General features: G+C 40.9%; 1 protein-coding gene across 1 annotated transcript in view; it reads left to right on the top strand.

The window, feature by feature from the left end:
* The window catches only part of GAB3 (GRB2 associated binding protein 3), a 189,612-nt gene that overhangs the window by 128,398 nt on the left and 43,803 nt on the right, over positions 1-17,411 (top strand). Inside the window, exon 3 of the mRNA XM_082262883.1 lies at positions 5,700-5,913. Within this exon, the coding sequence (XP_082119009.1) occupies positions 5,700-5,913 (214 nt within the window). The remainder of the gene's footprint in view (positions 1-5,699; positions 5,914-17,411) is intronic.

Genomic DNA, 17,411 nt, shown 5'->3' with positions numbered 1-17,411 from the left:
AGAGCACAATAATCTGGCAAACAGGGAGTGCAGAGGCATGGCTTAAATCAGGAAGTACATAGGAGGAGGAGAAGAAGGTGCAAGATAAACCATCTTCAAGGCAAGATCATCCAAGGAATTGTTCAGGGAATTGTCTAGTTGTCCAGCATACCAGGTGGCTCAACAAGACAAGTTACTGCTATACATTTCAGAGATCCTGGGTTAAAATCCAGTCTCTGACATGAGGTCTGTATGGCAGTGTAGCTTCTACATCTGAGGTCTGTATGGCAGTGTAGCCTCAACAGCTGAGCTATATATTGCAGTATAACCTCTTCATCTGAGATCTGAATGGCCATTTACTAAAACTGGGGTAAGGGGTCTTTTGCTAGACCTGTGCAAAAACAATATTAGCAAAGTACCAGTAAGGTACCTCTAATGATGTGTGCCCCTCTCCTGGCCACTGCTAAACTTTCGCCACCAAAACTGAAAGTCAGGACTGGAGCACAGAAGTCACAGAGAAGTCACCCACTCTGCAACTCCTCCATACATAAAACTTTTTTTTTTTTCTTTTTTATAATGCATTCTGGGATTAGATCACCCTATCTTTTTTGAAAAGATAATAGGATGTCTTATAAATGGAGGAGCTGCAGAGTAAACAATTTACTGTGTTCCAGCCCCGTCTGTCATTTCAGTGGCATAAGTTCAGCGTTTAAATCGCTGTCAGAGGGTGCATGAATCTAATAGTTGTCTATATGGAAGCAGCAGCCACGAGTGGGACACACATCATTAAAAGTACGTTATTGGTACCCGACTAATGCCCCAATATTGTTTTTGCCCAGAGTTTAGCTTTAAAAATACAGTTATTTTTGTAAGCTTAACCGAAGTTAGCCCCGGTTCACATTAGTGCGATCACGGAGATCGCATGTAATTCGGAGCGCACTGCTCTTAAATTACATGCGATCTCATGTGCAGTGCAAATTTCAGCCATACACTTTGTATGGCTGAATTCGCACCACATCCACACTAAACACGCACCTGACCCTTTTTTTTATCCGCAGCAGAATCGGATCGCATAGTGGTTCACACTAATGCGATCCGATTCTGAGCAAACTTGCAGATCGCACTGCAATATGCGATCGCAACTGGGGGTGTCGTTAACTTTTAATTGACACCCCCTGCGTATCGCATATGGCAGTGTGAACTGCCAGGGGTGCGGATGCGATGCGGATCACGCTGCATATTCGCAGCGTTCCCGCATCGCATAAATGTGAACTGGGACTAAAAGTGACTGCATATGTATGTTTGTTTTTTTTATCGTGCAGAATTTTTTTTTTTTTTTTCTATGTTCGCTCTTCTATATTGTTGTTATTGTAAACCATGTACATGTAGAGTTTAACCACTACAAGGTTCTGGTGTTCTATCAGAATACTGCTACCTATCAGATTCTGCAACCGGAAGTAATGTTTGGACTAGAACAACTTACTGCGCATGCGCCATGCATTCCAACATAGCCGCTATGCATTCCAATAGGTTTCCTAATGTGACAGAACACGAAGCAGCGGCGGTCATCTTACACCCACGCAAGTCTTGAATTTTACATTTATTTTAGCAGTAAACTCACCTTATAGACTGAATACCAGTATTATATTTATATTAATATTGTAAAATAGTAAATATAGCGAGAAACCTGCAGGTAGAAGGTGGCGACGGCCATCTTTGTACACCTTGCACTGCTCAGCGACAAACTGATTATATAGCGAAATAGACTATTTCACTTGGTAGCGGTGAAATAGTCTATTTCAGAATATAAGGTGAGTTTACTGCTAAAATAAATGTAAAATTCAAGACTTGCATGTGTGTAAGAAGATGTCGGCCGCTGCTTCATGTTCTGTCAGTTTAGGAAACCTATTGGAACGCATAGCGGCCATGTTGGAACGCATGGCACATGTGCAGTAAGTTGTTCTAGTCCGAACGTCCCTTCTGATTGCAGAATCTGATAGGTAGTGGTATTCTGATAGAACACTGACATAACCACACAGGAAGGGCATTGTTTTTAATGGGTCAGCATACTCTTGCGTTATGCATATCTGTTCTCTCACTTGCAGTTGCATTTCTGAGACAGGATGTAAAAGGAAATCCCCCCCCCCCCATAGGACACAGACTGTCAAAAAATCATCTAACAGAGGTTTTTAACTCATCCCTATTTTGTATGAAGCTAAAAATAATGGTTAGGTTATACAAACACTTTTATGGCCTCCAAGTGCCTTCTCCATAGGGACATATAGAAGATGTACCCGAGAGAGGGGTCCCTAACTACCACAGTTTGACCAGGGTGCGAAATAGATCTCCCTGCCTTCATGGACGCAGTAATGATTTAGCTGCGGGTCAAACCTTTTTCCTCCCTGTATCTAAAACCAAATAAAAACATTTTGGGTGTAGTTACATGATATTCTTATTATATTTAGGTGCTCTGTTCTCTGCATGAAACACACTTAATAATAAAGAGTTGACATATATTTGTTTTGAGTATTTTGAAGCTAGTCTGTAAGGCTGCTCTGTTATTAATGTGCAGTAACTGCTGGGAAAATATTGCGAGGACATCTGCAGCTAGACACTTCCTGACAGGACACAACTGTTCCTGCCATGTGCTCCATCTGGTGTAAAAAGACAGCATGGAATGGATTGTTACACTCACATTGTGATTACTTATTACTTGCAATGTACACCCCTCTAATGGTATGCAGGGAGCAGAACATGGCATTTTATACATGCATATTCCTGGGAGGAGAAAAATACTTAAATCCTTTTTTTTTATTTTTTTTAAAGCTTTCAGGAATCTAGCACTTAAATATACTACAGGGTGGATCTAAAAAAGGTGACATATGGTCTATGGGGCCGGTACATATGTCACTGGACTATTCTTTCATAATGTAGAAAAAATAAGGCATACTTGCCCATAAAAAGGTATCCAGTAATCATTTGCAAGTGTGTCAACTACTCTATAGATTTGAAAACATTTTGAGCGAAGAGTCTATGAAAAAGTCAAATGTATTCTTTTGAGTTTTCAATAGTATGAGCCCCCCTCTACACACATACACCGCCCTCCCATACCAGTCTAACTAAATGCTGGCTTAGATTAGAAAAAAAAACATTGAAATGCTGCTTTATTTATCCAAATCTGCAATCATGTCCAGTCCCAAGTCTTCCCCAAATCCCAAATCTTCTTCTGTGTTCAGGAGGCAGGTGTCAACATCCCTGTCTGCTTGCCTTGGATGTTTCCTATTGAATGTTCAGGAGTTGGGTTCTCTCAGGATCCAGAGAAGGATGAATAACAATATAAAATGGGTGGAGAGTCTTTAAGGTGACCGACTAGCATTCTTTTTGTTTATTTCTCTATTTTCTAACTGAGGGTTCTGTTGAAAGATTTTAAGTTGTAGAATTTTGGCTGAGATCAGATATGAGAAAACTGCTTTGCAAAACAGCTAATCCTGCTTTTTTTACTTCACCATTCTAGAAAATCCTGGTATGTTTGTCTTTTATTTATATCTTATATCAAGTTTAACAAAACTTAAGGTAGAACTATAGGCAAAACTGGAGGGTATATCCCACCATCTGTGTCCCATTGTGGAGATTTCACTTCACTTCCTGTCCCGTAGCCAAACAGAAAGTGAGGAGAAATCCCTCAAAATTAAGGGAATTCCCCCAGGTCACCAGAACTAGTGCCCCTATTGGAAGATTTGCCCTCTATTACTTTTCTGGGGACAACCCAACATTTGTGATTTTCTTTTACTTTCACTTTTAGGGCTCTTTCACACGGCCGCTCCGTATTTTTCTTCCGCTGCGGCACTTTTTTTTTTTTTTCACGGACACGGATGACACTTGTGTCATCCGCTCCGGATGTCCGCATATCATCCCATCAGTTTGCGGATGATATACAGACATAATGTATGTCTATGGGGATTGCGGAAGACACCGCTGACATCCGATTTTGCATCCTTTCCGTTTTTTTAACGGAAGAAAAATAGTGTTCTGTTCCATTCCAAAAAACGGAACAGAACTGAAAGTACACAAATTGGATGTCAGCGGATGGTCATCCCCTGACATCCGCAATCCCATTGACATGCATTATGTCCCTATATCACCCGCAAACGGATGGGGTGATATACGGACATACGGAGCACCCGTGTGAAAGAGCTCTTAATGATAATGGTAAACGGAAGAAATTGAGAAGGGGAATCACCTTAACCACTTGACCCCTGGAAGATTTACCCCGTTCATGACCATGCCACTTTTTGCAATACGGCACTGCATTACTTTAACTGACAATTGCGTGGTCATGCAACGCTGTACCCAAATAAAATTTATGTCCTTTTTTTCCCCACAAATAGAGCTTTCTTTTGACAGTTTTTGATCACCGCTGCGTTTTTTTTTTGCGTTGTAAGCAAAAAAAGACAGACAATTTGAAAAAAAAAATGTCTTAATAAATTTAGGCCAATATGTATTCTGCTACGTGTTTTTGGTAAAAAAAAATCCCAGTAAGCGTATATTGATTAGTTTACGTGAACATTATAGTGTCTACAAACTATGAGATACATTTATGGAATTTTTTATACTAGTAATGGCAGCGATCAGCAGCTTATAGGGGGGCTGCGATATTGCGGCGATTAATTGGACACTAACTGACACTTCGCGGGAACCAGTAATACTAATACAGTGATCAGTGCTAAAAATATGCACTATTACTGTACTAATGACTGGCTTGGAAAGGATTAAACATTTAAGGCAATCAAAGGGTTAACTGTGTGCCTAGCCAGTGTCTATGTGTATTGTATGTGCTGCTTTTACTAGGGGAAGAGATGGATTCTAGTGCCTGCTTTGCAGGAACACAAATTCCATTCCTGCCCCCCATCAGAACGACGCTCTGTGTCTGTTGTTTACTGACAATCGGTGGGTGCTGGAGGACGTTGATTGCCCGGCGCCGCAGATGGGCTGTACCTGTAAAGAATCACAGCAAATGTGGCCTGCCGTCAGGGCGCGCGCATGCCCCCTGACAGGCAGAAATGTGGAATCACACACACACACACACACACACACACATATAACTATAAATATATATATAATCTTTATACATATGCAAACCTGCGCACAGCTGCCTCCCTGTTGCAGAAAAACTGCTATAGGGTGGTCAACAAGTGGTTAACGGGGACACAGCAAAAAAAAACTGACGTGGATTCTAATCCCTCTCCACGCTATCCAAAACTAAAACAAAAAAAGGTTTGCCTTTCGTTATACTTTCAGGTTTCCTTTTATGCAAACGATATGTAAAAATAAAAAGACAATTCGGGTTATGGCTGTCACTTTCCTTATCGTTTGATTATTCTCTTCATAAAACTTCTGTAGAAAAGCAATAAGCACTGTTCTGTTTCTTCCTGGGAATCAAATGGAATCCGGACAGATCTCAGTACAAATTGCAGCAGATTTTCATACCACAAAGTCTGTAATATGTAAACAGCCTTGTTCTGAGAATCATTTTTTTAGCTCATTAGTTGGCCTCTCTCCCTGAGCTGTGTTTATCAGGCAGGGAAACAGTATTCTTAGGAAATATAAACACCTGGTACAATTTGGCCTCTGCTGTGTCCTGCCTGGATACTTAATAAATGGCATGTGTACAGTCTCCAGACATGTAAATATGCTAACACTGGGATTATTCTTTTAAACAGATTCTGTGGAGAGCCTTTCTCATACCAACTCCTCCGTCCAAGCATCTCCAGCAGTCTCCACTCACACGTCAAGAATCACAGACCCCTCTTACTCCGTGGACAGCTCAGTGGCAGATACCTCAACAGAAGAGAACCGGAGTGAATCGGATTCAGCGTTCATCCCCGACTATCTGTATTTGCCCAATTGTGAGAGTGGGAAAGTAAATACCACCAGGTATGTGAGCCAGACGTTCTGTGTAAACATGGCAGGAGAGAAGATAAATAGAACATTTCTCACCATCGTTCCAAATCTGTATATTCCGTGTCAAAAAAATGTTTAGTGTAAAGCACAAGTTTATGTTCTGATAAGAACCCTAAAAGCACACAGACTAATTAAAAGTACATTCCAAACAAAATAAAGAAGAAAAAAACTGTCATGAAAGGATTACTTAGACTATAATTGTTGAAAATTCAGACAAAAAGTCGTTGAACGGGCCTGGCTGTCATGGTATATACTTTACTGACCTGGAATAGAAATCGCATAGTGATAAGGAATTCAGACATTTTTCCAAATTTACAGTGCAGATGTATACAACATGTTTGTTATTTAAATATATATATATATCCTTTAGAATCGCTTTGGCAATCAAAGGATAAGTTCACCTTTTTAGAAAAAAACTGATAAATGCACTTTTTTGCAGGGGGAAAAAAATGTGCATTTTATTTAATTTTTTTTCTGTAAAGCCTGTAGAGCAGGGGTCTCTAAACTATGGCCCTCCAGTTGTTTAGGAACTACAATTCCCATCATGCCTAGTCATGGCTGTGAATGTCAGAGCTTTACAATGCCTCATGGGACGTGTAGTTCCGCAACAACTGGAGGGCCGTAGTTTGGAGATCCCTGCTGTAGAGCATTGTACTGGTGATCAGCAGATCGCTGGTGCCATGCCGGTCTCCTTCAGATCTGTCTGTATACCCATACTTTCCATACGGGCAGGCAGATACACTGCCAGAAAGAATCAATGAATTACCACGGCTCTCCACAGCGCCATGGTCGATCATTGAGAACTGCAAGCCGACAACCACAAAGGATGTCAGGGCTTGTAGTTCATTCACGTACAAAGCTGTGTGAATGAATGACGCAGCCGTGTGGGGGAAGCCCTGCACAGCTGCGCTGATTTTAAAAAGTAAAAGCTAGTATGGGAAATTTCTTCAGGTACTGCTGCCACGGGGCGGGGGGGGGGGGGGGGGGGGTTCATTGGCTGCAGCACTGGGAGCATCTTACATGTTCCACCCTAAAACCAGGTGGAACATGTAACATGTTCCCAAAGGTGAACATATCCTTTGACTCTGCTATATAATTTTCTCTTTTGGGGGTCCCCAGGTGGGTTATGCCATAACGTGCTAGTATGCACAGCATATTAGTACATTTGTAGTAATAAAACTCATGCGCTGCTCTAAATATGAATAAATTAATGTGAACATGACTTAAAATGAAACTGCTGCAACAATCTAACAAGTATACTCAATCACTCTATCAATAATAGTAATTAAAGAAAATGGTGCACTGTTCCTTTAAAATAGGGATCGATCGATTATCGGCAAAGCCGATATATCCAGGGCCGATATGCACTTTTCCTGATATATCAGAATCGGCCCCGGAGGTTACCGATATTGCCGAAATTTCGAGAAAGTGCTTGTACCAGAGTGATGCCTGCAGCTAGAGGCATTACTCCAGTACCAGCGTCCATAGCCGATGGTCGGCTGTCTTGTAATGACAACCGCTGCGGCTGAGTAGCCGCTCGGCTTTCATTACAAGAAACGGGAGGGGACGTCCCCCTCCCGCCGCCTTCTGCGACTCGCCCGGGTCTCCCGTCCAACCAGGAGACCCAGGCAACCAGCCTGCACAGTCGCCGAAGACCCGATCAAAGCCGCATTCGGCTCTGATCGGGTCTCCATGCAAAAACCCGGAAGTGATGAGTGACATCACTTCCGGATACTGTCTGGCGCCAGATTAAAAAAAATGACAGCATTCAAAACAGCCAAACTTGGATTTTTTAATGCTTTTGAGTGCAGAGGAGGGGTTTGGGGTCTTTTAGACCCACAGATCCCTCCACAAAAGTACCTGTCAAAAAAAACAATTTTTTAAATGTACAAAAATATCGGCCCATATCGGCCGATACCGATATGCATTGGCCAAAATATCGGTATCGGCAACGCAAAACCGATGTCGGACGATCATTACTTTAAAGGTATGAAAAAATATATAAAATTTAGAAAATGTATAATAAAAGGTTTCTCGGTGATAAATAATTCAACCCTAATCATTCTGTGCGAAGGATGTCAACATATACAACTTATTTGGTGTAAAACATTTGATCTAAAACATTTCAGTGATGTGATAAAAAAATGCGCTCTTATTTATAAAGCAAAGCAAGTGTCCACATTAAAACTACAGTGCTGCAAAAATGTCCACACTTCAAACAGATAGTGCTGTAGTAAATGTCCAAAATGTATTCTTCAAGCACCAATCACCTCTGTGTTCAGTGCTCGCTCACCTTCTACACTGACCTGAAAGGTAAGTAAAAGCTATTTCCATTATCAGCCTTGCAGATCCACCATGTGGCTATTTTCACCACCTTCATGCTTGTTGTCCCCTTTAAGAATCTTACCAGAGTTATCTCCACTCCACAGTAATTGCTCCAATATATGAAGGAATTAGGGAATATACTCATAGCGCAATATGTAAATTTAGAACACTTTATTAAAATGATCACTACGCACTCACATCTTGGGAAATGCATCTAATATAAAACCATCCGCAATAGTTACTTCACCACCTTCCAGGTATCGGAGACCCCGGAAATGATGTCACAGGGCCTGCCCGACACGTTACGTCACTGGTCACATGACTTTCTCAGTCACTATAAAAAAAATATATATATTCTTTAGAATTCCTTTAAAGTGGTAATTAACTCTGCTATATCATTTTCTTTTTTGGGAGCAGCATATTAGTACATTATGGAAGACTTGCTTGTCAAACGGTGCCCTCCAGCGCTGTGGTGGGATCGATCCGGTGGGCCCCTGGCACTTCCATCTTCCGCGGCCTTCCTTCTGGGTTCCGTGCCTTCGGCTGTTTGATAGGCTAGGCCACAGTGATGTCATTACCGTGCATGCACACGGGAGTCACATCACAGTGGCACAGAAAGGGGTCATAAATGTTCGCTAAGCTGCACATGCGTGACTCAGTCTACATGATGGCTAACAGGCAGGAGGATGCATTTATGACAGAAGAGACCGATAGGGACTCTACTGTCATAAATACCCTGTCTGTAACACATTTTTTAAAACAGTTTATTTCCACTTTAATCTATCCAAACCCTATGTGGTATCACTAGTTTCTTGTGAATTAACAGGATAAAAAAGTAGCTAAATAAAGTTTGCTTCTAGGTGAGTTTGTGACAGATACATTTTATTAATGGGTTTCTACTTTTCCCATAATCTCTCCTGTAACATAGTTAGAATAAGCAATAGAGGCATCTCCATACTGTGATAAAACTCAGGATATCAGAAACAGAGTTTCCTGTTTTCACTCCTGTTAGACTATTTGTATTATTCAAATGGTCACTTCCTGAACAGATTCTGTGTAGAAAAGCATTCAGGAAGTGACATTTACCATATACTACAGGGGATTGTATGGCATGAGATAAACTGATCTTATAGCTTTATCTTCCGTCAAATCCACTCAACTTGTATAGCAATATGTTCATTCTTGAGCAGATTGTTCTAGACTTAGAAGCCTAGTACCGAAATATGAATTCATTCCTGTAACACTAATGGTAACCCTACACACAACTCCCCCCCCCCACCCTCATATCTCCAACATTACCCCTTTTACACTGTTGTGTTGTAGTGAAATGTGAGTAAAACATGATATACTGTAATGTATGGTAACACATGAACCATGGTTTGTTGTGCTTTTTGAATGGCAATCCAACATCCTATTACAGCATCGTGCAGCCACCACAACATACGTGTCTTACATTGTGGTGTGCAGCATTGAAAATGGAGTCCTGTCCACTGGCGTTTATCAAACGGACTGTCTTAATGCAGGGCACATGAACTCACATTTACTCAATGCATAGTGTGAAAATGGCATCCACTACCTCTTCTTATTGTAACTGTGTGCCTTGGTTTGTGTACTTCTCTCCTCTCTACCTAAAGTAGAACTATAGGCAAAATGTTCTTTTTAATTTGGGATAAAGTAAGGGAGGGTTAGAACTCATGTTTAATTTTTGCCTTCTGTGCGCCATTGGGGAGATTTACCTTCACTTCCTGCCCCATGGCCAAAACAGGAAGTGAGTGGAAATTCATGCAAATTAAGGGAGTCCTTGGGGACCCCCAGGCCTTCAGAACTGATGCCCCTATTGGAAGATTTCCCCTCTTACTTTTTCGGGGACAACCCAAAAACTTTGGGATTTTCATTTACTTTCAGTGCTAATGGTATACAGGACAAATAGAGAGGGTGACTCTCTCTAATGAGGGCACAGACAGCAATAAAAATTGACAGGTGTTTTAATCCTGCTCCAGTCTATCCAAAACTTAAAAAAAAGGTTTTGCCTTTGATTATAATTTAGTAACAAACTTATATGCCCTGAAAGATATCCGCAGCAGCAAATATATTTCTATAGGGCACCTCTGTACATTAAGCTTGACTCAACACATGGTAAACTCTGCCTAAAGTACATGGGTAGATCTATACCATTGTTTTCAATAGTAAAGTTTTCACCTCAGGGTTTTTAGGTAATACATTTTACAAGCCTGTTTGCTAAAATGTAGTTGTAACTTCAAGAAAAGCACATTTATTTTTATTTTGTTTAATTATTTATTTCAGGTACTTATATATCGCCGTCAATTTACACAGTGCTTTACATATACATTGCACATTCACATCAGTCCCTGCCCTCAAGGAGCTTACAATCCAAGGTCCCCAACTCACATTCATACTGGGGCCAATTTGGACAGGATCCAATTAACCTTCCAGTATGTCTTTAGAGTGTGGGAGGAAACCAGTGTACCCAGAGGAAACCCACGTAGGCACAGGGAGAACATGCAAACTCCAGGCAGGTAGTATTATGGTTGGGATTCGAACCAGCGCTCTTTTCACATCTTTAAAAACGTGAATGGTATGGCATGTATAATGCAGCAAACTTGCAATCTGTATGTATTTTAATGCCTGTAGCTGCACAAAAACACACACAGAACAAGACTTAAAAATGCATATTACAAACTTTCTTTTTAAGCACAGAAGTAGGACAGAATTTTCATATGAAATAATTGTAATGTAAAGAACACATCCTATAAAATAATATTTTTATTGTTTTCCAATATGGCGAACGCTTTTGTGATCCTTCCTACTAATTTCAAAAAAGCAGAGCAAGCTTGATCCAGAGATTAAACATGTAAGGACTTTCAACTTTAGCCCTGCAAAACACTTACCAACAGGCAACATAGCCTCTGCAAAACACTTACCAACAGGCAACATAGCCTCTGCAAAACACTTACCAACAGGTGACATTGCCTCTGCAAAACACTTACCAACAGGTGACCTTGCCTCTGCAAAACACTTACCAACAGGTGACATTGCCTCTGCAAAACACTTACCAACAGGTGACATTGCCTCTGCAAAAACACTTACCAACAGGTGACATTGCCTCTGCAAAACACTTACCAACAGGTGACATTGCCTCTGCAAAACACTTACCAACAGGTGACATTGCCTCTGCAAAACACTTACCAACAGGTGACATTGCCTCTGCAAAACACTTACCAACAGGTGACCTTGCCTCTGCAAAACACTTACCAACAGGTGACCTTGCCTCTGCAAAACACTTACCAACAGGTGACATTGCCTCTGCAAAACACTTACCAACAGGTGACATTGCCTCTGCAAAACACTTACCAACAGGTGACATTGCCTCTGCAAAACACTTACCAACAGGTGACCTTGCCTCTGAAAAACACTTACCAACAGGTGACATTGCCTCTGCAAAACACTTACCAACAGGTGACATTGCCTCTGCAAAACACTGACCAGAGGTGAAAATTCCTCTGAAAAAAACCCTGACCACAGGTGAAATTGCCTCTGCAAAACACTTACCAACAGGTGACATTGCCTCTGCAAAACACTTACCAACAGGTGACATTGCCTCTGCAAAACACTTACCAACAGGTGACATTGCCTCTGCAAAACACTTACCAACAGGTGACATTGCCTCTGCAAAACACTTACCAACAGGTGACCTTGCCTCTGAAAAACACTTACCAACAGGTGACATTGCCTCTGCAAAACACTTACCAACAGGTGACATTGCCTCTGCAAAACACTTACCAACAGGTGACATTGCCTCTGCAAAACACTGACCAGAGGTGAAAATTCCTCTGAAAAAAACCCTGACCACAGGTGAAATTGCCTCTGCAAAACACTTACCAACAGGTGACATTGCCTCTGCAAAACACTTACAAACCAGTGACACTGCCTCTGCAAAACACTTACAAGCCGGTGACACTGCCTCTACAAAACACTGACCAACTGGTGACATTGCCTCTGCAAAACACTGACCAACCGGTGACATTGCCTCTGCAAAACACTGGTGACACTGCCTCTGCAAAACACAAGCCAGTGACGCTGCCTCTGCAAAACACTGACCAACCGGTGACACTGCCTCTGCAAAACACTTACCAACCGGTGACATTGCCTCTGCAAAACACTTACCAATAGGTGACATTGCCTCTGCAAAACACTTACCAACAGGTGACATTGCCTCTGCAAAACACTGACCAATAGGTGACATTGCCTCTGCAAAACACTGACCAACAGGTGACATTGCCTCTGCAAAACACTGACCAGAGGTGAAAATGCCTCTGAAAAAAACCCTGACCACAGGTGAAATTGCCTCTGCAAAACACTTTCCAACAGGTGACACTGCCTCTGTTCCCCCTTCTGAAAGATGTATTGATCGATATAGATTCACCAGGGCCTTCGTGATTGGATATAAATTGAAGTGATACTTTAGACCGGTCCTCACACTACATAATTGCCAGTAAATATAGAGAGTACAGTCTGATCATAACACATAAAGCATAGGGGATCGGGTGGACACAGGCATGTAGTCTGTGACAGTGTCAGGGCTGTAATTATTTACTATCTGTATAACTCCAAGGAAATAAAGACAAATATTAGTGGAGCTTGTTTAGGGATTTCAGTAGCTTCTTATCATGAAGCCTTATGTAATAATTAGAATATCTTGCCTTCCATACTCCCAGGATTTTTACTGTGGAGCCCCTGTTCAGTGTGCTTAGCCTTTACAAGCAAATTGTACAGGCAGCACTATTGCACCACAGCCCCACTATTTCCTATGGATAGTCTATGTGCTGGATAGGGCTGAAACACCCGTGTGTACACTAGGAAGGGGACCTGTCTGGGACATTGGCAAGAGCTTGGCAGGGCCACACAGTAAAGATTTCAGGAGCAGAGAAGAAGTTAGGTATTTCACTATTCAGCTTTACTGAATGGTGTGGGCAGTTTACTTCAAGAACAACTAAACTAAAAGTAATGTTGTCTATTTTAAGGAGAACTTGTATAATCAGTATATACTTGAATATATGGATATAAATAGTACTGCTGCCAGTACTCAATTATTTTTAAAGCTGCAGATGTTGGAAGGATATCTTAATTTTGCCCCCCTATACCTAGTCACTGACCTAGAACACTCAGGAGTTAACTCTTATCAGATTTCACTGGCTGCATGCTTGATCCAGATCAGTGAATTACTCGATAAAGAAATCAACCAACAGCTAAAAAGCCTGCATCTTTAAAAACAAGAAAGCAAGGGCAGCCCCCATGTATATGTACTTACAGATTTACAGTTATTTACAATTGAATTGTAATTCATCAGCGTTGCCCTTGCAGTAAAAGGCAGACCAGGCAGTATAGGCTTGTCTCAGCCTTCTGCATGAAGAGTTAACTAGCTGTTTCCTTTTAAAGCATGAGAAAATGTGGGCACTGACCCAGCTATGGGAAACAGTCATAAACCATTTCAGAGTGGATTAAATTTAATTGAACTTTAAGTTGTGATATCTTTTATAACACCATAAACAGATGTTAGAGCATGCACATCGTATTGAAGAGCTCCTTTTTTGGTCAGTGAAAGCACATGGGAGTTCTCATACGTTACACAAAACATGGAAATGGACACATACAACATACAAGGAAAAACTAGAAGACAACATTTGTGAACCATTAAACGTATATTTGTAATGTGTTTTACAGTGTTTGTGTTTAGATCTGTAGTGAAAGTAGAGATATCTGAAAAAGGAATTCACCAAGGAGGGTAATGATGAGTTTAGTTAAAAAAAAACAATGAAGTGCAAACCTGCCATCTGATCTCCTTTTTTTAACACATTAAATTAGATCTATTACACAGGCGCGTAGTAGGGACTATGAAAAACTGGGGAACACATGTATAAGTGCTTGTGGTTCTTCAGGAGTTAACTTTCACTGGTTCTAGAACACTTCTATTCAGAACCTTTTTGGAGACTGAAGAGATCCATGAAGTGATAGAGCAGGACAGCAGAGAGGGCACAATCTGAGTGTAGTTATTGTGGAAAAGACAATTGGCAACATTCAAACAGTTAAAATCGCTTTAAATGTGAAGCCTGGTGTGGTGGATTCTCAGTGAAGCAGTCTGGGAGGGATGGAACTCAGGACCAACAACTGTGTGGCATGCACACCAAGAATACATCAGAGGGTGCCACGACTAAGTGCAGTATGATAAGGGGAAGAAGGGCACAGAACACAAGGGGCAACTTACATAATTTAAAAAGAGAAAAGGTCAGGCTATATACAAGGTACCTCATCCATGTGATACATACCTTGACAAACTAGAAGGTTTTGGACTTTACTGGTACCAAGGAAAGGACAACCACATATTATAATAAAATAACAATATTTATTACAAATCTACAAAATATATAAAACTCACATAGCAAAGGGATAGCATAGGCCTGTCATCAATGTCCACAGCAACACTGAGTCGTCATGCCTGGTGTTATTCACCCCCGCAGTCTGGGGTCATCTGTAACATCAAAGAGACATGCTGGAGGCTGGGGAGTCATAAGTAGGGGAATCTGTGGCACGTATGATGGGTGTGGCTACGCGTTTCAAGACGACATACCTCTTTGTCAAGCCTTTCTTTAACTGTTTTGTATGCAAGTTGCCATTTGTCCTTTTCACAATAAAAGTATTGAAGTTATTACACTCAGAGTATGCCCTCTGCTGTCCTTCGCTTACATTTTTTCTTTTTATGTGAAGTACAAATCCAGTGAATTCAAATCCTAGTCAGAATATCATATGTGGATGATTGCTTCTGATTATTCACTCAATGTATTAAAGCCAGTGAATGTGCATGACAGCTAGGCCATACACACTTTTAGATGGAGGCCACCAGTTGCAGCCCTGTGACAAGTGCCTTTCCTAGCTAGGCAGGTATAGCATTATAGAGCTTGTATTTGGCACTTTAACTTGTTCGTTAACATGTTTTTGTTTTGCATTTTTTTTTCCCAGACCTTACTGAATATCTTAATGTGTCCTCTTTTTTATGGATTGTACATACATTTCAATGCAGTTGCCATTGCTGTTCCCAGGTTGTAAGCAAATCACCCTGCAAAAAGCCGAGAAACTACAAACCTGGGGTGCAAGGAGGAAATCACCAGGCACATTATGTAAAGGTCCAGAAGCTGTTTTTATTGGAAATCACATTTAGTAAAAAAGCCAACGTTTTTGAAGGGTTCAACAGGTCCCCCTTCATCAGGGCTAAGAGGAAACAGCAATAAAAGATACAGGTGCCGTTTGCTTTGGATTATGAGTTAAATATTAATATGTATAACTGGTTGGTCTGTGTAAAGTCCTACTCACTGTACTGAAAATAACAAAAATATTAAACAATTAAAAGTACATCATACACCCACTACTTTAATATTATTAAAAATATATAGAACACCCATGATATTTGTAAAAATATAGTTATATCCATCATTGCCATATTCAGTTAAGTATCAATAAAATATTAAACATTACAAAATAAAGAAAAAAAATGAAAGGCTTAGAGCTAAAGCAGTCAATGAAAGGCTTAGAGCTAAAGCAGTCAGATCAAACCGGTTTGCATGTACCACGTCTCACATTCTTTGAACCCCTGAGTGGTTTATTCATTTACACTGGACAAAGTACTAGATCATGGGTGTCCAACCTTTTGGCTTCTCTGGGCACATTGAGTGTACAGAAATTTTCTCGGGCCGCAGATAAAATATATACTGTATTTTCTGGCGTATAAGACTACTTTTGAACCTCAAAAAAATCCCCCAAAAATGGGGGGTCGTCTTATACGCCGAGTATAATATCTCCAAGGTAACCTAAGTATAAGTATTACCGGTAGATGAAAATTAGGGGGGTCGTCTTATACGCCCAGTCGTCTTATACGCCGGAAAATACGGTACTATTAGTTAAGGTATATAAGTAATAAAACGCTGCTGTGCCCTTCCCGTGCTGCTGCTCTCCCCCCCCCCCCCCAGCACTAATTTAACACAACTAGTGGATGATCCCCTCCGAGGCTGCCTCTGTGGCCGTGCCCCCGAATCAACTTCCTTCCTCCCCAGCAAAAAAAAAAAAAATTGTCAGGGGGCAGTGGGCCGCATTGCCTGTGGTTCTGGGCCGCGTGCGGCCCCCGGGCCGCAGGTTGGACATGCCTGTACTAGATGGTTTCCAATTGATGCAAGTTACACTTCAATACATTATTTTGCAGGTCAATACTTCAGGCAGTGTTTTTTGGGAATGAATCTTGTTAGTTGCCCTCGTTACTGTAATGTTAAATACAATAAGGATTTTATATGTTTGTGGAATTAAGTAGGTCTAGTCCTCAGAAGACAAAATGTAGCCTCTTTTAAGATTAGTACAGCTCCATTCAACCCACTGTTTTATTTAAGTTTGACTTATCTTCAGCCAAACCTTGGAAGTCGCAAGGGACAGGATACATTCCACATTCACATAATTGACACTTTCTTAAAGTGGAAAACACTTTATAAGTAAATCTTTGTTTACTTCCTTGGGAAATGGGTTGCTGCCTAGTGTTTCTATAGAGTGTAATGGATCTGCCAGTTCTATTATGGCCATAGCTTGTCTATTGCTATATCCTTGAAGGTTCTATTGTTGAACATTTTATTGCTAAAAATACATTTTTATTACTGCCTAGTAATTATGAACGTAAATGCTTGACAGAAGCCATTAGGTGTTATTTTGTTCTTTTTTTTTTTTTTTTTATGTCCACCAACCACTATGTCCAAGAATAGCCTAAATTTGGACTGTAATTCTGATTTTGAGGAGACCATCACTCTTCTAAAAATGAAGTGAATGCTAAAAATATGTGAGATACATGTGCATGCTGCCTAGTGAAGACATTTTAGTAATCTTTGATGCAAGCAGAAGAGAACGGAGTGTTCTCTCTAATGACACTTAAAAAGATCGTACCGTCCCTCCCACTTGGTATCATCTGTGAGAATCAGATGGAGGACAGAAATCTCTGACTTCAGTTTAAAAATAGCCAAATGCATCTCAAACATCGTGTGTTCAAATAAACAAGAACCTTGCCATTTTGTGTGCTGACAAGTATGGGAACAATGCAA

The sequence above is a fragment of the Pelophylax lessonae genome (assembly GCF_965119305.1).
Source record: "Pelophylax lessonae genome assembly, chromosome: 7".
NCBI classification, from domain to species: domain Eukaryota; kingdom Metazoa; phylum Chordata; class Amphibia; order Anura; family Ranidae; genus Pelophylax; species Pelophylax lessonae.
This window is presented reverse-complemented; position numbering and strand designations above follow the sequence as displayed.